This window comes from Varroa destructor, unplaced genomic scaffold (genome assembly GCF_002443255.2).
Source record: "Varroa destructor unplaced genomic scaffold, Vdes_3.0 BEIS01000005.1, whole genome shotgun sequence".
Taxonomy (NCBI): Eukaryota; Metazoa; Arthropoda; class Arachnida; order Mesostigmata; family Varroidae; genus Varroa; species Varroa destructor.
The window spans coordinates 30,732,319-30,753,837 of record NW_019211458.1 but is presented as its reverse complement, the minus strand read 5'-3'; the positions used below and the strand labels follow the sequence as shown (position 1 = coordinate 30,753,837).

Here is a 21,519-nt window from a genome sequence, read left to right as displayed (position 1 = left end):
CCATTTTGTTGACGCAATCGTTCGTATAATTATTACAATCTAATAACAGTCGACGTTATCTGCAGCATGTATATTCTCCCAAACAGGTCTACGCTGCAATCTGCTTTAGAATTTCTACGCATGAAGAATATGCCGTTACGGTAGCTTTAAAACATCTGCCGAAGCCGAGATAACACAGTGAAAAGGACAGAAATGGACAAACCCGTCGTCCCAAACAAATGATTAGAAAAGAACTGTGCACCCCTTCACCGTTACAAGTCTTGTTCCTCATATGTTCATATGTATAGAATGAATTAAATGAAAGAACACATCTTGATTGGCTTCCAGCACGTGCTCAACACATGAATGACGTGATTCTCTTGTCAAAATATCGAATGTCAAACAGATATTGCAGCAGGGGAGTTAAGAAGTTAAGCTACTTTCTTTGTTTTTCACTGGAATAGATTGTTTCAGCCTATAGAGAATACATTGTCGTCTAACACGCTGATTATGTGTTGTAATTATACCCGCCAGCACAACAACAGCGACATACATAAAGCTGAATGTATGTTATAGGTATAACAAAATTTCTGTATCAACAGTCGTAGTAATAGATGGTCACGATGTTTTTGTCTTTTGGATGTTTTCGCTTATGTAATACTTCTGCTGGAAAATGCGATTTCCTTTTATTAAATGTCCATGAAATAGATCTCAGAATTCATGCAATAATGGCCGGTGAACGCTAGCCGAAACTGCATGAACAGAGACGGGTTGTGTTGAGTATTAAGGACACCATTGCGCGTGCACTGTGTAATATTACGAAATATATTCAATCTGTTAGGCTGGTGATATTTTGCCAGTATTAGGACCATGTTGTGGTCTAGACCCCAACCCGGATACAGATACACTTCGTTTTGTGCTAGAAGCCGTCTGATAAAATGCTTATTGGCGATACCAGACACAACGCTCGAAAGACAGAGGTCGGTGATATTTGACAACGAAACTAGAAAGTGGATATTTGGCGTTAAATTACGTAAATAATTTAGAAGAGAAGTAAAAATAGCACCCTATGGCAATAATTCGACTTGGACTTGAATTCGACTATTGTTGTTTTCGTTAGTTCAGGATATGGGCATACAAACAGTATAGAGCAAGTATTTAAAATTGACATCGATCGTAGACTTTACTCACAAACCGCTGGATCAAGCGAATCTGCCGATTCGCTTAACATTGTTACAGTCTTTTACCGAAAATGACGATATTTATAGAATTGGCTAAAATATTCGCAATACAGGTGCTTCAATCAATTAATTAATTAAGAAAAATCATAGGTCTAATTCTATTAGTTTTAAAATACATATTCTTTTAGTGGTTCCTGGATAACGTCTTGAGTAATATGCCTGCTCCATAATAAATAAAGAGTACAGTAATTAATATATAACTAAATAGACAAAGGTTTAAATTCTGATAAATTTTTGTAATTATCACTGAACTAGTTTCTGAGTTTTTGCAGTAGAGATATGCACGCATATGTGTTCGATAGAATGTGGACTGACACCACAAAAACTGCTTTGTATACTTCCGGAAAAAAATTAGTTAATCCCAACACTAAAAAGTAGTAACGGAGGCTGCTGATTATAGACACGACGTATTTAATAGATCAATTTGTCGGTTATGATCTGCTCAGCCTCAAAGGACACTATTGTTTGTAATAGCTTACCCCTTTTTTGTTTAACGTAACCATCTTTAATAAACGATGATGTCAGGGGCGTTCGCTCACTGCGGTGATCCGGTGAGCTTATCGAAACGAAAAAAGTAAACCTATAGTAAAACTAGCGATAATTAGATCTGTTTGAGCAGTGCATATTAAGATTATGAAACTGTACTTTTCCAACTTCGAATAGTTCATTTGCGTTTTCCGAAGCCCGGAATAGGGACACACAAACAAAGTAGCCCCCTGTAGCTTCTATATGACACTACCATCGATTCTATATTGCGCAGCACCTCGCGCTTATTTCAAATCACCGTACTACCAGTAACCCGTACCTGATCCCATACAACTAAAAGAGCAGAGCACCGCGCTACTATTAGCCCATACCATATTTTATGCTATTAGTAAGAAAATACCTGAACAAATTTATCTACACTTTGCTGTAACGATCCTAAACACACTAAAACACTTGATGCTTAAGTTTATATATATAAAACCACGATTTATTCACGTACAGGATATATATAGTACATATGAGTGATCCATACACACACAGTAAAACACGGGGAAACACCCCGTTGCCTAGCAGCACGCCGATTACAGGGCGGGGTAAAAAAATTCCCTTACTATGAAAAATTTGCAATAATTAGAGAACATTGGCTGCTATCTTCGCCTGTATAATGCTTCCATTCATTATTGTGTTTCGTTCCCATCATTAACATTTAATTTTACATATGGATCTGTGTGTATGCCTGGGGTGTTCTTCATTTCTACAGAATTCATTTCTATCGAGAACGACTCTAATCCTGCCATTTCGCGAGAATATCGGACTCTTTAAAAATAAACAGCTCCTTCTTATCGACCTCGATTTTTTGGCCTCCATACTCTGGCAGGAGTACGCGATCTCCAGCCTTTACCTATAATTACCAGAGGGAGAACAGAATTTGGACTTGTTAGGACAAAATACTAACATATAGATGGAATCTGGCTGTAAAGCCACTCTGTAATTTTACATAAAAGGAACTACAGTCTTCATTGTGAAGCGAGCTTGACAATCTTATGTGAAGGGAACTACGTGTTTCCTCTGAAACGAGCTAGACGATCGATAAAAGCTATCTGACTGGAAACCGTGTATATGATAGCAAATCTAACCGTGACTTCTACGCATAAACAATAGTATGTCCATTTCTACATATAAGTTTATATTTATGGCCAATCTGCAATTCGCATTTTTTTACATTTGCTGCACATTATTTAGTAATAGATTTTTATTAAGCACACTTACTGAACAAGGAATCCTTTCCCCGTTTTTGGTTAGGGCACCAGCTCCGACCTCGATGACTGTAGCAACCTGAACCTTGCTTTGGCTTTGCTCAGGAAGCAGAATGCCACCTTTGGATTTCACTTCTGGGGCAAACCGTTCGACGAGGATTCGGTCTAGCAGGGGTATGAGACGTCGTCCAGCAGCGGCCATTTTCTCACTTCTCTGGTATTGAGGATAACTGTCATTAGGAGAATACAAAAGCACGTAGAAAGGTGAATGAATGTATCTAATTATTTCAAGAAGAAAACTCTTCTTGTAACAAAAGTGCAAAAGTGGAAATGTTAGTATTCAGCTTTCTGATAATAGTTTAAGTAGGCGTCGCTAGTTCATTTAGGCTGGGTGTCTAAGCAAACTTACGAAAAAATGAACTGAATGAGCGTATACAGTACGTAACGAATATTATAACTACGAGATATAAATACGACTTTACAGTTCCACGTAGGCAGCAACACGGCTAACTGAACAGCGTTTGGTTTTATGGCTAATACGTAACTAACCGGTAGGTACACGCAACGTGGTTGGATCGTTTCAAACCGGTAAAGAAAATCATTAGCCATTCTTTGAAGTGATAGTTTCTTAGCTTAAAAGCATCCTTGATTATCTACAGAAGTCGCAAAGCGGTAGATATTTCTATTATGTTGATAAAGTTCATAAACTCTTCAATTACGTTAAGTGGGCCTTTCTATATTCTAGAAAATTCGCGTAGTGATATCCGATACACGAAAAATCTTATAAGTTTATGTCGAGTTGTAACCTTTTTTTGTAACAGGGCAACGACGAATTTCAAGGGTATGACATTTATTAATAGCGAGCGGAAATTGCATTGGGCAACACTTACATGAGTCGAGCAGCAGGACTTAGATCCGTGAACAACGACACGCCACGGACAAAGGCAACGTGCGCGAGGGACAGTGGCAGCGTGCGCGAGTCACAGGCCGGCTACCTTCTTTGCTTACCGCACCCAAGAATACAGCGTTTATAGAAGCTTCGCGCCGGTGAGAGCCAACGGCGGGTAAATTTAAATGGAGAGAACGCCGGCTATAGAATGGTCGCTGAGATCTGCAGGCGCAAGTCGGGCTGCGCCGTAGGCATATGATATTGAACAAGGAAGAAAAAGCAAGAGAGAGGAAATGAAAGGCTAAAATTTTCCGGAAAAAGTGTTAAAATGCGGTAAAATGCTTCAAAAATTTGCCCTTTGTCCAAAAAAATTTTTCGCGCAATTGTTTTTACGCGCGTACAGCTATTATTATATATCACTGTACGAATGTTCTAGAACTAATTTATTTTGAAATGCTGAGGTTTTCTGTAATTGGGAACCTAGGAACGTAATGTGAGCGCGGTTTCGCTAGTAGAATAGCCAAGTTTTTATTTCAACAATTTGAAAAAGCAGACAAGAGTCTTACCTTATGGCGTACCAAGATGTGTTCTAGCGCTACCCTTACACACTGTATAACATGAAACAAAAATATTGTGTGTTTCGATATTAGCATCGAAAGCATTCCTCTTCGGATTGTGCCCGCATTTCTGGCAGAACTATATAGTATAAGGTTACTGTATTAAATTACTTTTGTTTTCTTCTTTTTTGTGTATTTTTTTTTCGTAATTTTAACGTGTATGGTAAAAGATGATGTACGGATGCCATAACTCTATCAGGCCTAGGAAACATAACAAAGTGTAAAAAGTTATCGAAATTCTTTCAGACATTCAGGCTATTCTTGTCGTTAACTGGGATCTCTTTTTTAAGAACTTAGGTTTTTCATATAGTGTGCCAAAGATTTTTTACTCGATTACTCCCTGTTTCGTGCTTTTCCTGTTGTAGAGACTTTTTTTTAACTATCTTATGGTTTCAATAATCTCTATTTTATGCTTTCGAGAGCTAAATCAATATAAAAAACAGATAAAGCAGAAAAAAAATTAGCAGTTATGAATGCCTGCCTGCCAATGGAGTAATTTGTCTATATATTAGCCATCAAGTAGTGCTACCAATATAGTGCGAGTATCTGTCGCTGTTTCTTGCTTTTATCTGAATACTCCTGGCATTTATGTAAATAATCTTAACAGTGTATAATCGGGACACCAGCATTTCTAGTAGCGGCTATGTTTTCTAATGGGACATTTATCATAAAAAAATGGTTTTATTTTTGCTCTAGTATTGAAAAATTTATGTCTTCTATACTTCCCTATAAATCGAAATATAGAAAGGTACTAAAAACTTAGACGAGAACATCACGAACTCCGGTTTCCTTACAGGCCTCGCGCAGAGTTGGATCCAGGGAAACGCCAAAGTTTAGTCTGAATTACATAATCAGCTGGCCTGATAAGTGCCAAATACTGATATTCGTGTTAACAATAAAACAAGGTTTAAATAAGAAAGATTCTGTAAAATATGTATTTATTATACTTGTAATTCAAAAGTACCGCTTCTGTCCGCTTCTTGTATGATTCAATACCAACTACCTCGAGATTATATTTAATTTTCTGTTTAATTCGTTGCTCTTACGGGAAAGTAGATAACCACTGTTCGTGCAACAAAAATTATTTATAATATTCAAGTTAATGACGAATGAGAATGAATATCTCAATGAATTCGTTTTGTCTCTGGCTTAATGTTATTACAAGTAATTTTATCTCTAATATAATTCATGCGAGCACTTTCTAGGTTATGTTCTATATTGAAAATCATTGAATAAACATGGGCTACCAAAAAATAATTCGACTCGTACAAGAGGAACCAAAAAATAGTCTCTTGCTTTAAAAAATGGAGTAGACAAGATCTAACATCATTTGAAGTAGGATTTGCTAAAATAGCGTAATCAATAAAAAAAAAAGAGGAGAAACTATTAGGTTTAGTCCTTATTCTTATAAACGATAAAAATATCAAGCTTAATTAGCGGCAATTTAATCTGAGAAGTTGAACGGAATACTATGAAGACTATTTCAAGATTTTCAGAATACGCTTTTTCCGCAACTTTATACTCGTATGGAAACCCGATGTGTATGGAACAAGCATATCGGGTTTGAAAGCGTTTTTTATATATTAAGGGTTCAGAAGACTTTCAGATAACTCGTCCAATGGTTGTCGATGCCTATATCGTATACAACTAGATGCATTTTTCGAAATGCAAAAAGATAACTTTTTGGGGTTCAGCATCGTTACACCGGTTGGGTAATAAAGTGTGGGGCTCATTTTCCATCACTGTTCTCATGTATATTTTTTAAAATATATTATTTAATTTTTTATTGTGCTTTCTCTAACGGACTTTAATCTCGACCTGAATGTTCCGTTAGTATGTTTTTAAACACATTAGCAGACTATCTTTTTTTTATGAGAAGAAGTAGTCGGAATCAGCTTTTCGATATAGCATTAAGGATTTGCCCGACCAGTACAGTTAGCCAAGGTAGGGTTTTCTGGACCTATCTGGGTTTTTCTAACAGTTTTATGAAACGGAACGGCCACTATATAAGCAGTTATTTGCTTAAATTTTGTTAGTCTTTTGTATTAATTTTTCCTGATAATAATTTTTTAAGAGTACTGAGACTGGAACAAGTATGGCTTTGTTGCTTTTATTCTTTATGGTTGTCAAGGCAATGTACTCAAACAGGTAAGCATTGGCTACCTGTTTGCTAAACGACGCCGCTCCACTATCAAGGATTTTGCTGGAAGTAAACACAGATTCATTTGAGAGTTCTAGAAAATCCTGACTTGAAGAAATCATTGTTATACAAAAGCGTTTACGAGCATTTACCTGTACACATAGTAACATAAAAGCAAATCGCATAGGCCTTGTTAGGACAATTTCTTTGGTATGAGTAGTTTTCTAGTTGAACTAAACTTAGAGCTGGTGACGTAGTTCAGAAATGAGATTCGGCTGTCGTATGCAGGCACAACTAGTACGCGTGCTGGAATAAAGCCACATATACAATAGTTACATTATAATTTTCTCTATCATTGGATGCCCAGTGTAGTGCTATTTATTTTAGCTTATGCATTAAAAGCTAATGCGTGGGTCGCACGCGCTTGACTGAATATAACAATAAAAATCGATACTGTCCGAGAGCCTATGTCAAATTGTAAAGGTCGTCCGAAACCTTAACAGGACCTAGACGCACTTTATTCTATTCTGGAAGGTTTACTTACATTAACATATTTGTATGAATCATACACGGTCGTATACATGCTCGAACATTGGTTTCTTTGACCTCCTTATGGTTCTTTTGACCAGTACGGGATTGTGTTTTTGCATAAGGTTGGCAAATTTATATGATAAGCATTATTGGTTAACAATTAGGACTCACATGCAGTTTGCGCAAATAGTGCGCATGACTATGCGTACCGGTGAAAACCACTAAATTGATACGAATATTTTGCCTTTTAGTCATGGCTGCAACGATTTCTTCAGTTTTGTTTGGCAAAAAGCTCAGCAGGTCACGGTTCACTGAACAGGCTAAAAGATGCCAAACCTACCGGAATTAGGACCACAGCAGGTACTTGAAACACACATCTCTATCATTCTCTGAGTTTCTGGTTGGCATATAATTTTAAAGTAACCATATTCTATTGCAGATGAAGTACTATGCATAAATATTAGATAGTAAGTATTAAGCTTCTTCTAAGTGTGACATAATCACAGTGATCGATTACTCGGATAGCCAACTTAGAATGGCTTTTCAAGTTTACGTCAGCGGTGTTGTTTTCTAAGAACTTTAAGAAGCTTTTTTAATTCAGATTTTCTTGAGCCAGATTTTTGAAACAGTGTGGTACGCATTTTGGCTTTCATTTGAATACGTCAAGCAGTTCGCATATTTTGTTGTTGTAAAAACATTATAAATTTTCCGCACTCTAAAATTTAGAACTTGAAAGAACTTGTTGTGGTATTCATCAGTTTTGTTGAAATGAGAGTCGGTCAAATTTTTTATATCGAAGTTGCTAGACAAGATCGATGGAAATTTAATCCAAATGCTTTTTAACGCGAAATTATAGGCACCAACCAGTTGCTTCAAAGCTCTTTTGTTTTATTAGCTTGTTCTAGGGTTCAATTCTAAGTCGGTTGTGCCCTAAACGCCTTTTTGATAAACTATCTTTGGTTGGCGGGAAAATTTTCAGTTAGTTTTAGTTTGTCGCTTGCTGATAGCCAAGTCTCATATACTTTTGGCAAGTGCTCTCTTTGTCCTACCTAACTGGCTGTTGTCACATTCTTTAGATTGGAAGGCCTTTTAAGGCTAGCTTTTTTTTTAATAATACAACCACTTCGAGATACTACAAAATAAAGGCCATATTTAAGATTAACTTACTTGGACCAATATTGAATAAGAAGTCGAAACGGGTCATAAAAATAAAAACAAGTTGACTCAAAAGACAACAAAAAACTTATCGAGACCCTTTTTGAACTTTAACCTTAAAAGATAACGAATATAGTGTCAATTTATTTCAAACCCAAAACTCGGAAAAAGTTTCGATTATAAACAAAGATGATAAGAACTTCAATACGTCTGATCAATCAAGCGAACTTTACTGAAGTGTTGTGAAAAGCCGCGATGTAAAAAATAAATCTCTTTTTCTAGAGAAATTGTGTCAATGAATTATATACAAAGGAAGAAAAACACAGACCGGTTTAGAGGTGGAAGTTGTTTTTAAAGCAGATACCTGAACGACCGCAGGTACGTGGTTAGAATTAGTTTATTTGGCAATTTGAATAATTTTGGTCTTTTGCTCAGCATCGATTTGCATGTAGCTTTTTACTCACCTATTTTCGGCCTACTTTTTTTACAGCACAACTTGAATGATTAATTTTCAGAAAGGGACGGTGATTTACGTTTCAAGGAGGGAGGACGCCGAATTCAATGTTCGCTTTACGATACCGCCGGTATGGTAAATGTTTGCTAAAATCATTTTCTTTCTAAACTCGTTTCGCAGTTTTCCAAGTTCGAAAAAATAACTTCTTTAATACATAGTTAGAATCGATACGTTACCAGTACTAGTTCTCCAAAACAAGTCAAGTGATTTTTGATTGTGGCAATAAGATATTTGTAATCCAGCGTCATTCAAGTGTACCTAATATCGTTACCTTAATTATTTTTAAGGCCATTTCCTCGTCTACTGGTACATATACGAATAAACGAGAAAAATCGCATTTTTCCTTCCTCACAATCCTTCCTCACACATTTTTCGGTTTGTCTCGAAATCATTCTAGTTACAAAGAAAACCTGCCGCCTCTTTTTATATCAAGCTTCTTGATTTGTACAACAGTAATAGCGAATGAGAAGTATATTGCGTATTACAGAATAAATAAAAATGTAGAATAAGAATTTTCGTCGCAGGATTTTATGTGTTAGGTCATGTTTTCATGTTGTACGTCCGGCTCTTAGCCATCAGGCATTAGTTTAAATGGCCGGCTTCCAGTGCGAAACGAAGTGTGTCTGCGCCCAAATACGAACTTAAACCCCCTTGTATTCACAGATTTAGCAGTCAAACATGCTACCCACTGCGCTATCACGATGATTTTCTATATTCTTTGCTAAGTTATCCTCCTCCCTCTGTATCTTCCTACAATACAAGGAGGAGAGATCTAACAAAACGGGACAACATTTGTATACAAGAAAACAGGCCTCTCATACCTGTTGATTGACGCATCCGTATTCTAAACTTGAAATTCTTAGTTATTAGTATTATTATGGCTCCTAGATTATAGAAGACACCTGAACGTTCAAATTAGTTTAATCATTAGCCAGCTATGTTATGCAGGTTAGCTTCATAATGCTTCCATAGTATTTCAAAAGCTGTTTGTATTACAGCATGGCTACTACTTTAACGTGAACTGGGACGAGAATGGGCGATTTCTCAACAATGGGACCGGTATTATGTACCATGTATTTAGTGTCTTTGTGACCTACATGAGGCTTAAGTGAGTGTGTTTGCATGCATTGTACTCGTACTTCGAAATGTATACAAAAAATTTTTCATGCAAATTAAATCCACTCATCAATTTTTCACTGAGTGAATAAATTCACTTGATCAGATTTTACCTATTCATTTCATACGAGGCTATGAATTCCAATTGTCAAACTCACACCTAATAACTTTTTTGCTAATGTTGCGTTGACCACGCAGTTACAGCATTCAGATACCTCACGAGCACACGACAGGTACATATGTGTCGTCGACTGGCCAGTGGACAGGTTCCTTAAGTTCGTTGCAAGTTAAGGTAAGTGAATTTTGCCATTTGCGGTGCTCGCTGATTGCAGTTACACAGCAGGACTAGACAATCAAATACTTTAATTAGATCAACATCCCTTATGCATAAAGCCTCACGTGAATATTTCGGCTGACAGTGTGCTAAGCAAGAAAAATGTTTGCAGTTCTTACTCAATAAGCCTACTTCGGCCCCTACTACTTTCTCATAGACACTTATATACCGAGGAAAATCGGCCAAGAAAAGGACCAAAACCAAAACGCGCCATATATTTCTATTGACACCATGAACGGTTATTAGTATAGCAGAAGAGTGCTTAGTCTAAGCACAATCACATATGACAAATAGCATAATGGGATGCTTTGGGCAGATTCTGAGTGCGAAGGTCAAAACACAATCTTACTGGATGCATAACGGGAACCTTGGATTAAAGGATATGAATTTTAGCCAATGTTAGACAGGCGAAATTACTCGTCGAATTCAAATTTTCCCCCGTTTAAGACTGGGACTATAAAACTGGTAAAATGACAAGCAATTGACTTGAATAAATGGATATTTTTTTAGGAGGTGGATGTAGCGATTGGACCATTTATTCCAACTGAGGAGAGAATTAAGGATTTTCAGATAACAACACCATTCATCTGGGACGCCTCGCGCATAGCAGCAGGTTTGAAAAATCTACGTGTACGACAGATGTCTCTCTATACGATGAACAAGTTCACCTTGATACTAATACTAATAACAATGATAAACTATATAAAAACACTATACAGATTAGGTGAAGCGGCTACACAAAATAAAAATGCGCTATTGCAATACCACTGAAAAAAAAATGTAGACCTACAACAGGGAATGGACACACTGCTATCAACAGCTGAGCATAGCAAATAGTTTAGCGTGCGAATTTAGGTACTATGTTTTTTTTCAAATGTTCAGTTCACAAAAACATCTCGATGCCTTTACTGAATTTAATCTTCTTATGTCTTTGTTAAAACCTACCATACGCTCAAAAATAGAATGAAAATTCTGTCGAATGCTTTCTCCAGGTCAAAGTTTCACCGTGTCGGTAAACATGTTTGGCTACATCCGGATCTTCACCTGGCAAACGTGGGCGTTGATATGTTGCTCTGCCATTTTCATGGCTTTGCTAAGTACGTCATTTGAAAAGATGTTACGACCATACTTCGCAGACCATCCGACCTTGTTTCGCAGAAAAGTGAACAAAACATTTGGAAATCTTTTTGGAAGATATCTATTCAATTACTGTACTAACATCGTCATGATGGGTGAGCCTGTTTTATTTAGATGAAATATTTGAAACACCAAATAAGCTGGGTTGCTGGTTCAAGCTAAGCCAACAGGCATGGTTAAACAAAAAAAATTGTTTTCAGCAATTTATTAATTAACTCTACACGCTGCCATAACTAGAGTCGGCGGTTAAGGGTGAACCAACGGGGTTCAGGCAAAGAGTAGTTTGTTATCTGGAGAATGAGAACTAGATTTCAAGGAAAATATCTAAACTATAGATCTTTGTCATACATTTACAATATACATTATTATAATAACTTAAGTTATAATAATTAATATAAAGTATCTAGATCGGTTACCAAGCTAATGGTTGCACAGAAGTTGTAAAGATACGCCGCTATGTATTTTACAAGAGATATTACAAACGAGTTCTTTTCACTTCTATTTTGTATTCAGGTACCGATGAGAAGTGGCTCCCCGGCACTTATAGTCTTCGGATACTTCTGACTGTCTGGCTTATAGCTATTCTCATCATTTTGCAAGTGTTTAATGCAAAAATTCGTGCTACGCTTTTGATCAAAACGGAACCCCCACGCGTGGAGAACGCTGCTACAGTAATTGCAAGACAACTGGTTCCTTTCATGTGGCGAGGAAGCGCGTATCCTTTTATTTTTAGGGTGACAATTATATTACACATATTTGCAAAAAGACAGATGCATGCCGAAAAAATTACGATATTTTTGCACGAATACGACACAGGGAACTTTTGTTTGTCCCTCAACAATCACTTACGCTGACACGAGGTGCACGAAAGGGGATGAAATAATAAGTACATTGAGAAAGCTTCTGGAACGAGAGTAAGGTCTAAGCGAAGTTATGGTCATAACCACGACCTAATGTTTTTTTTTATTTTATTTTTTTGGTAATTAGAGCTCAAAGGATCCATATCTGATGGAAATTGAACGGCTTTCCGTCTTGTTGAAGTCGCAGTATTTCGATTCTGAGCTTTTTCTGCCTCCTCGACTCATCGACGTGCTTGCAGGTCGAGCGGTTATAATTGCGGATACAGTCACTCTCACCAGTGGTTAGTGAGTTCAGTTATCCTAACAAAGGTACATCTGAGGTGCGATGAAACAGTGTACCTAAATCGACATCTCAGATACCAAAGAGTGGCTATTTGTATTACACTCATGTCCTCGGTTCTTTGAAAAATGGTTCATGTTGAAATATGTTTATAACAAGTTCTTTGTTGCCATCGCGTTGCCTTCGCAACAGTGTTAACTCATCTTGCTTTAAATGTACAAAGGCTAGCGCTGAAACGTCAATAAGCTCCCAAGACGCTACGCTGTTACAGTTAACAAACGCACTATTTCGCACACGGGTCTGATGCCATGAAAAAACATAAATACTTTTTTTTGTGAGCTCAATAACTTTTCTGTTGCGTTTTGGCTCGTTCTGCAGGTATAATCCAAAACTGTATGGACGTTCCACCAGCTCAGCGTACCGGTTTTTACTATATAGGCCGAGAGCCATGCAGTCATCATTATTTAGGGTTGATGATGCAGCAGGATATACATCCAAGGCTTCGGAAAGCTATTAACTACAAGTACGATTTTTGTATTGGATGGCTATGTATTAAAGTTTCCTACTTTCTCGTGTTAGCGGGGAGCAATTTTAGTTGTACGGTATAGGTGAGTGATCATCTTGGAAGAGGCCACAATAGCCAAGGCTTCAGCTTTTCCTTTCGTTTGCAGATCTCCATGGAGCTTCTGTTACCTTTTCATTCGTTTATTCCAAGGTACCTAGTGTAATTGATGCTCCTCTGAGCATAGCTTTCTAGGGAAAACTGCAATTTTGATATGTCGTACAGCAGAACTTCTAGTCGTGCTCATTCACATAGGATTCGTCAGATGCTTGATTCCGGCTTGGTGTATATGTGGAGGGAACGCTCATTGCAGTCGCTAGATACCTGTAGCCGTCGCGATGAAAGTCAGGATAATAATGCTCGTCCACTCGATCTACAGGACGTTCAGGTTGGTTCCCTGCTCTTTTTGTACGTAATTTTTATCCATCAAACAGACATCTTCTCGGGATAACTAACTTAGAAGAACATATGATCAGGACAAAATGAAATAGATAGCACGAATACGACCAATGAGAGTAGCATGCTTTGTTGCTTCAGATACTTCTATAGAAGACGAATTTTACCTTCGTACTTCAATCCAGTATAGTCGAAAACTAAAGACATCGCTGACGAAAACTAGTTTGACCGAAAACGGTAATTATAGTGGAGTAAGCTCGTTATGCTCGCCCGAAGGGTAACTTCTTAAACTAATAAGAAAATAATAAAACGATAGTATTTATGCTATTGACAGATTAACTTCCATTCAAATGTTATTTGCAGGGTCTGTTTTACATGCTGATTCTACTCCTAAGCTTTGATTTGCTGCTTCTGTTAGCGGAGTTGGCAGTGAGCTTATTGTGTTTCTGCATACGAAAGAAGGCCATAGCAGTCCCCTGCCTCGAAAATGTTTTGCCCGACTTCATTTTCAAAACGAAAAACAATAACGATAGATTTCATAAGATTGTGTTCGTAAAAAGACATTATACATGAATAGAGGATCTGTCATTTAAGGTGTGATAGTGAGAGATAAACGCGTAAATGTGTAATAAAGAACATGTAAAAAGAAGTGATGTGTAAATTCAGTATTATCCCTTGAAGATAAAGCTACTGTCAAACGCTATAACTTATTGCACATTTCAACTAGGTATTTCAGTAAATGTCTGCTAGATGAAGATAGCGGTTTACTTCTTATTTTCTAAAAAAAAAAAAAATTACCTTTGTTGGAATCCTAGCGTATTATTAGGTGAAGACGGTTTATATTGTAATTCTAGTGCTTAAAATTAACGTGACTGATAAATATCCCGAGTTAGTTTTCTTTTATCGATATATGATTGAACTGTTTGGAGGGTTCTTGTTTTAACTGTGGCGGTTTATGGAAATTATCATAATAGCATAGGGTAGTAAAAAGATATAACGTTTTAGGCACGCAATCACCAACAATGAGAATTAATTATATTTCCATGTAACTAATTCCCACTAGTAATAGTTTCGACCAACAGTCTATTGCCTGATAGGGGACAAAAGCTTGTATCGACATAGGTACACAATTACTCATAACATTGAAGATTCTATCATGGCGTCCATAGCTTAACTACACCTGGATTGCTGTTTGGAACATTCAATAAGACAGGCAATTATGACCAATAGACTATCTAAACGTAACATTGTGGCCAAACGGCCTGTCCCAAGGCCGACTTCCCCTAACCCTTTTTTTCGTCATTTCCCATTTACAAAAGCACTACCAACGTTCGGCAACGAGATAAGTGCATCCACCCCCCTTAGACGAAACGATTGCGAGAAATTAAACTCACAAGTATATAAAATATGCTAATTTAAATCATACAGGTTTAACCAGCAGTTAATCAGAAGCCAATTAGAAGTATCCTGAAAATTAAACGTATTATTATTACTTTACCCGCTTCATGTGACAGTGTTATTTCGCAGAATAGGGTTAGAACATATCCAGATACGATTTTCTTAAATTGCAGTACAAAACAAAATACTCTCTTGAAAAACTATTAGCAGTAACAATTGAGTGCTTATTTAAACGAATTTCACGTTTGGTACTGCCGTACTTTTACCTACTGCCAGTACCTATCACACACCTTTTCAACCTGTCTCGACTTCTAGAGGAGCAACGTTTCGTACCCGCGGGAAGCGTTATGACTAAATTAGAAACATGCACAATGACGCCTTACAATTAAATATTGTCCGTACATCGTCACAGGTAGTAGTCTGGTGAGAGTCTGATTTTCGGACTAAGAAACAAGTCCGAAAACCTAACAATATGTCTCTACATCTACGTACTGCTACCCGATAGTCCACAAACTGTACTATAATGCCCAATAATAGGTGCATGACTATTGCGAACCAGTAGGATGGCACTGGGCTAAGCGTAAGTCAACAAATATCACGATCGAGTCATCGATTATGCGCTGCCGAGATGAGTAACCGTCTGTTGCTAGAGCCAAAACGTGCCCTGTCGTTTGGAGTAGATATACGTTTATAGTGTGATACAAACATGTTCTTCACGACTGATGATTTCGTGTGCTTCACTGACTTGTGAAGTTCGAACAGTAGTAAAGCACTATTCTCTCGTTTCGTTTGTGTCTTTTCTAGCGGAACGTCGATCCGTTTTGTCGGGCGACGTTAATTTTCAGTAGACGAGGAGTCGCGCTGGTCGAGTTGGTTACGATATATGCGTTACAGCAAGTGATAATGCTAGATAGATCTCTTTATATATCGACAAGCACATAATTAAATTTTGACAATTTACTTTGGCAATTGTATAGTTTTAGATTTTCAGTCCCAGAAATCATCTTACTCGTTTCTCGGGTGGTGGGCCTCCCATCGAATGTCTAAAGTTCCTAATCACATGGGATTACAGGGTACGAGAGCTGTCACTAAATAGAGGGGCGTTTCTATTTAGTCAGTAAAATTCAAACCCATAATACCGGGAACATAGTAGAACAATGATTTCGTGCATTGTTCATTTGAACTTCACTTAATTCGAAGCGACAGTGCCGGAAGCGTGTAGGCAATATACGTTTTGACTGGACTCGATGCGGAGTTGTAGGTAAGCCTTTAGCTTGTGCTTGCTACCGGAAATATGCACGCACAACGTCAACTGAAGTTTTTACACGTCAGTCTCAAGCGGACGTACCATGCCTAATTGACTGTCATAAATCACCGTTACTGCTCCGATCTCCTACTTTTGCAGAGCGGATTATACACCACTCAAAGCTGAAGCAGGTTCCGTAGCATCCGTTGTTTCGCTTCGTGTCACGGTGATCCAGTGAAAACAGCTTTATTCGCGGTCAACACCTTGTCGTCCACTGTTCTTGGCTTATTTAAATGTAGGACTCGTTCGGTGTATCAAAAGAAATAATTCAGGCCTTTGCCTTTGGTGCCGGTAAATTCATTATCATCACGTACATGCCAACAAGTGCACCTAAAACAAGTAGCTTTAATAGTACAATACATGAATCTCTCTCTCGTTTTGCGTATTGCTATTAAATGCAATATAAAACTGACCGCAGTTTTACGTGGATGACTTGCGAAGATCATGCACTGTCAATAGCAATTCCGCCGTTTGTCGTTGTCTAGTAATAATACTCATACTATTAGAGCTTTGCCTTAGCTTCCTTTTATATTGTATATTCGTTCGTTCACCACCGACATAGAGAGCTGTACTTCGTGTGACTGTACAGTTAAGACGCTAGATGACATAGAGGGTGGCGATAGACGCACTATTTCTTTGGTCGAATCGAACAAAAAGTCTATGGAAGGGCCACGGCCTGAAGGATCGATGTTATTGTAGATCGTAGTTTATGCCACGGTACCAAGCACTAATGAATGGACAAACCGCATTCCTGGTCATTATTTTTACTGCGAATTTTACATGAAGCCTCGAGATCACAAATTTGAGCAACACGGACAATTATTGAGAGCTGATTAATATACGAAATGTATCAACTTGAAGTCAGTGGCAGCTTAATTTTCTAAGCGTATCTTAAAAAAAAATAAAATTGTTATTGGACGTAGTACACAAGCGCCATAGCTAGCTCTTTGGACAGGATAATGCCGTGCGAATTAAAGCGAAAATAAAGGCCCGTTAACTTATCTAAAGAAATGTTATTCACAGTAGCTTAATGTGTCTAGTACACTGTAACGTAAGACCTTGATGCGGATAACTTCGGGTAACTTAACCTTCGGGCAAAAGCCACAATATTTAAATGAACCATAAGATTGTAACGAACAACATCATTGCCATTTTAGTCTTCTTCAGCACTCCAGAAGACTTGGCCCATTCCGAATTCTGCCAGACGAGAGCCCTAATTGATGAAGCGATGAAAGCGATGATTTGACCTAGTAAGCATGAACTAATAAGAAAGCAGTTGACACCTTCGAATATCGTCTATGCAGAACACAGGGGTTTCATAAACGTGATGAAGATTTTATAGGTAATCTCGTGTACATTTATGATGTTTTTCGTTGTTTAAAAGTTTAGTTGCTAGCCAGCCTAGCCAGGGGTTAACAAGGTGCAATTATTGGTAGGCCCAAAGCAATTAACTTTGGGCCAACCGTTGCGAATATCGTCTCATGACCTTCCCGCGAAGCCCGTCTTATAAAGTCTTGTGTGCAGTGTACTATAACGTATGAAGTTTATTACGCCATGTTGTTATAAATGTCGTATTTCAAGTGTCTTTATGATACCTAAAAAAGGTGACCCAGTGATCTCGATTGACTTATTAGTTGTTAACATATCATCATTCTACTGCTAGGCGCTACCGGAAAGCCTTAGCATTGAAAAGATGTCTCTGAATCTAAAAGTAGATTTGTCCGCCGACAAACAATTGACAAAAATATTCGTGATGTATTTACCAGGTTCGTACCACATAATAAATGAAGATACGAAGCCCTACCCTACGGCGCAGCCACGCCGGCCCATCGAAGTTCAGTGAGGAATTTTGAGCCAAGGCCATGGACGACCTAAATACTTCTTTAACCACGTTCTAGTAAATGAAGTTTTCATATTAGCGTAATCAATGGCTTAGTTATGAAGCCTGGTAAAAAAAATTCAACGAATAAATTTTACTGCCGCATATTTCACACAGTGCCGACCGTCTGACCATGCAGTAGCTCATAAATGCACAAGAAGGTCGTATGACGTCCCTCACAGAAATGGGCTTCCGACAAACAAATTATTTAGTACAAAACTGCGTCAGATCCGACAGAACGACTGCTAAATTTTATATTAGTGCCATTAAACTTTGATCCTAACGTTTTCTCTATCAAAGCAATTTATAAGTAACAATTACACCACTTATGTGCATAAGGAAGCCCTTTCATGTGTCGAATTTATTATGTCGAAGAATAAAATGCAAATTTGTATATACCAGGATATTGTTTTGGCGGAATTCCAAAAGCAGTTGCAGATAATACCTTAAATTGTCTCGCGGCCGTCAGTGAAGAGCTCAAGGCTGCAGCTTTTTAGCGTAGTTTGATGATAATGATTATGCAGCATCGATAGCTATCTAACAGCTGAAAGAAAGGTTAAACTAGCCACCAAAAATCTCACCTTTTTGCGCTTTGTTAGGACACAAAATCGGAGAGAGGTTTAAGGAAACCTTAATAGAGCAGATCTCCATAAAGCCTTGTTTTTCTGAACACAAATTCGAAGAGACATATGAGAAGCTACGTCCAGCATCGCTCATTATGCGGACGGCTTTAATGATCCTTCAATGAGGAAGCGATGAAGGGGAGATGGCAACTGATGCTGTACAAAAGTAAAAGGCTGTAGATGACTTACTGGAAAGTCTTGTTGACTCTGCAATACTGGTTTTTAGGATCTTGACCTTTATAGCGCTGAAAAAGACAGACAAAGTAAAAGACTCCTGTGTAGAAACATCCGCGTGGAAATTAAAATGCTGGCCTGAAACATCGGAGGTAAAACTAGAAATCGCAGACTGGTAGTGAAAGAGATTTATTAGGCTTAATAACGGAACAAAGGAACAACTCGACTGTAGCAGACAGAGTAAACTAGAGGAACTCGCAATAGAACTGATACACTGAGAGCCTGGAGTTAAATAAACAAAAGCTATTGTCGTTAACCATGTGTTGCGACTCACCGGACAAGCTAAGAACTTTGCTGCAAATGAGTTAGATCCTAGAGATCTACTAAAATACACCATGATTCTATACATGATCTTCATAGGGTGAGAGGAAGACCCAGCAAACTAGGAAAACTGGAGTATTACCGCGTCACAGTTTAACGGCTTGAATTTGCTCCCAAAACGGTCCCTAAAGCTACGGCCAAAGCCATTCAAGTTTTTTGGAAAAGATGAAAACCCCGGCAGAAGAATTCGGGCGGCTGTCCGTTTGCCCCAGAAGCGCAATGTACGCCGGACGGAGGACCTTGACTGGGTGGGTAGAGCTTGGCATGGCTGAAGGACATGGCAGTAGGCTCGTTTCCTTACCACGTCATGAGTAGCGTTAGATGAGAATAACTGTGGAGATCTTAGCTAGAAAAACTGGAACCTTTGCTAATGTTATGACGAAGACGAAACCGAAAAGGGCAGGAAGGCAAAAAGCGTGAGGGCAGACGGAGGAACAAGATGGTCCTTTGCAAGTATGACAGCACAGCGCCTCTGCGTCGCGAAAATGCTTAACAGGATGCAGTACCGCGTCGACCCAAGTTAGAACAACGTTGCTATAACGGGCAGTAGGACGCTCAAAAGCGTTCGTACGAACCTAATGCTAAGGCAGCATAGAAAGATGCTGCACCAAGCTTCCTCGATATTCTGAAGATTTAGAAACAAGCCACGTCTAAGAAAACGTTACCCCAGTTTGTGTACGACATTGTGGCATAAATATCATCTATTGTGCGTAGCATGCACATATTTTCACAGTTGTACCACCATTATGAATGGCATTTGTTCCACTCAGGCTTCTTATTGTGGAAGATTGGACGGACACGTATAGTGTTCCCCTAAGGGCATTTCGTTCGTTCGTTAAATGGAATCACCTTCAGTGCTAACAGCTGTTAGTCGTCGTCGTATAAACTCACTCATGGCGTGGCAGAATGGACGCCAGATAAGCATGACAGAGCAAAAGGCAGTCCTTTTTTGTTAGAGAAAGACTTGCTTTTCGCCGCTAGCGATTTTCCACATCGATACCAGTTAAACACACTGCTAGAATATAGCGCAAAATTGGATTAATGTATAACATCACTCTCATTATGGTTATGAAAGCCAGCGCCATTTCTATTTATTGTTTGCGTGAAGTTTTCCAAAGTGAAGTACGCCAAAGATTGTAGAACTAAAATATCACCACGAGTACTTCAAATATAAACACGTAGCACAGACAATGGCCTGTAGATAAGGGAAAATATTTGGAGCATCGAAATGGGCGAAAAAAGAGATAGTCGTATCAAAAGCAGTTTGCTGTTCGACTGAAGACGGCCCATGTATATCGGTAAATAGCTTATTTCAAGTTGTAAGGCAAGTATTATAATTAAGTACTACTTTAGATGGCTGGCTCGAGCAGCAAGGGAAACGTGCTTTCATAGTTATAATGTACTTACCTGTTAAATGAAAGAACACGTAAAGCCTGAAAAGCAACTTGACGGTTGTTCTGTACAATTCGTATGGTTTCAATAGGTCCTTCCAGGTATCATGAGGTAAGAGCACCGTGGAGCTTCCGTGTGCTCGTGCTTACTTGCTCTAGATGAATCTGCCTCCGGCACTAAAATCCATTTCAACGTATTTAATTAAATATTCATTCGAATGGTAACTGGTTAAAACAAATTACTGTTCGAAAAGTTGGATTTCACGTGTGTTGCTCGTATACAAATACATACACGCGTCTATAACATACATTGTTGTAAAGTCTTTGAACTGTTACTTTTCTCGGTGTTTTCATCAGCGGACAAATTTTTACCCTTTTGATGAAGTCTTTAATCGCTTTTTATAACCCTATGTTGAACTATAAGGAACTATAAGGTAAAATATATTTTTTGAGGAATCATCTCTGTTTAAATTGGAAAGCCGTTTCGCTGCCAGTGATATATATATGTATATATATCTTCAATACTTGAAAAAATTTACTTTGGTACGTTTTGGCAATTCTTAGCCAATTGTTTACACAACCTCAGCGAAATGCGTGTTTTATTAAATTATTTAAGGGAAAGTACAAAAATTGCGTTTGCCCAACAAGATAGTCGAGCTATAATCATAAATATTGACCACCAACTCATTTAGAAATTAGATGAAAATTATTTTCGAGGTTATTTTTGATTGAAAAGAAAAAATTGCTTGTTACTTATGCAGAGACACAGCCCTTAGCCATGAGTAGTTCTTTGTGGAATCGAACTAAGGGTTGACCGAGCTCTAACGATTCTGATCTGCGTTCAAAAAAGTCGTCAAAGATCCGTCTTTCATCG

The 21,519-nt window shown here is 38.2% G+C and overlaps 2 protein-coding genes across 2 annotated transcripts; one reads left to right on the top strand and one right to left on the bottom strand.

Annotated features, from left to right (window-relative positions):
- Positions 1-2,166: 2,166 nt before the first annotated feature.
- On the bottom strand, positions 2,167-4,003 carry LOC111250998 (10 kDa heat shock protein, mitochondrial-like). Its single transcript, XM_022807111.2, has 3 exons — positions 3,853-4,003; positions 2,976-3,192; positions 2,167-2,607 (listed from the first exon to the last, which is right to left on the bottom strand). The coding sequence occupies exons 2-3, from the start codon at positions 3,162-3,164 to the stop codon at positions 2,491-2,493; spliced, it is 306 nt and encodes a 101-aa protein (XP_022662846.1). The 5' UTR covers positions 3,165-3,192; positions 3,853-4,003; the 3' UTR covers positions 2,167-2,490.
- Positions 4,004-4,073: 70 nt separating this feature from the next.
- LOC111251279 (uncharacterized) lies at positions 4,074-14,144 on the top strand. Its single transcript, XM_086991803.1, has 12 exons — positions 4,074-4,184; positions 7,391-7,499; positions 8,810-8,878; positions 9,807-9,916; positions 10,123-10,216; positions 10,769-10,871; positions 11,251-11,355; positions 11,909-12,129; positions 12,383-12,536; positions 12,914-13,058; positions 13,353-13,485; positions 13,857-14,144. Exons 2-12 carry the CDS (start codon positions 7,467-7,469, stop codon positions 14,064-14,066), a joined length of 1,377 nt encoding a protein of 458 aa, XP_086847929.1. The 5' UTR covers positions 4,074-4,184; positions 7,391-7,466; the 3' UTR covers positions 14,067-14,144.
- Positions 14,145-21,519: the final 7,375 nt, after the last annotated feature.

What these genes read in the sequence shown, in the direction of transcription:
- LOC111250998 (XM_022807111.2), bottom strand. Translation starts at nt 3,164, where the DNA reads ATGGCCGCTGCTGGACGACGTCTCATACCCCTGCTAGACCGAATCCTC. An exon ending in GGGAAAGGATTCCTTGTTCA is followed by an intron (nt 2,608 to 2,975) that starts GTAAGTGTGCTT and finishes TGGTAATTATAG; the next exon opens with GTAAAGGCTGGAGATCGCGT.
- LOC111251279 (XM_086991803.1), top strand. Translation starts at nt 7,467, where the DNA reads ATGCCAAACCTACCGGAATTAGGACCACAGCAG. An exon ending in CGGAATTAGGACCACAGCAG is followed by an intron (nt 7,500 to 8,809) that starts GTACTTGAAACA and finishes ATTAATTTTCAG; the next exon opens with AAAGGGACGGTGATTTACGT. An exon ending in CGTATCCTTTTATTTTTAGG is followed by an intron (nt 12,130 to 12,382) that starts GTGACAATTATA and finishes TTTGGTAATTAG; the next exon opens with AGCTCAAAGGATCCATATCT.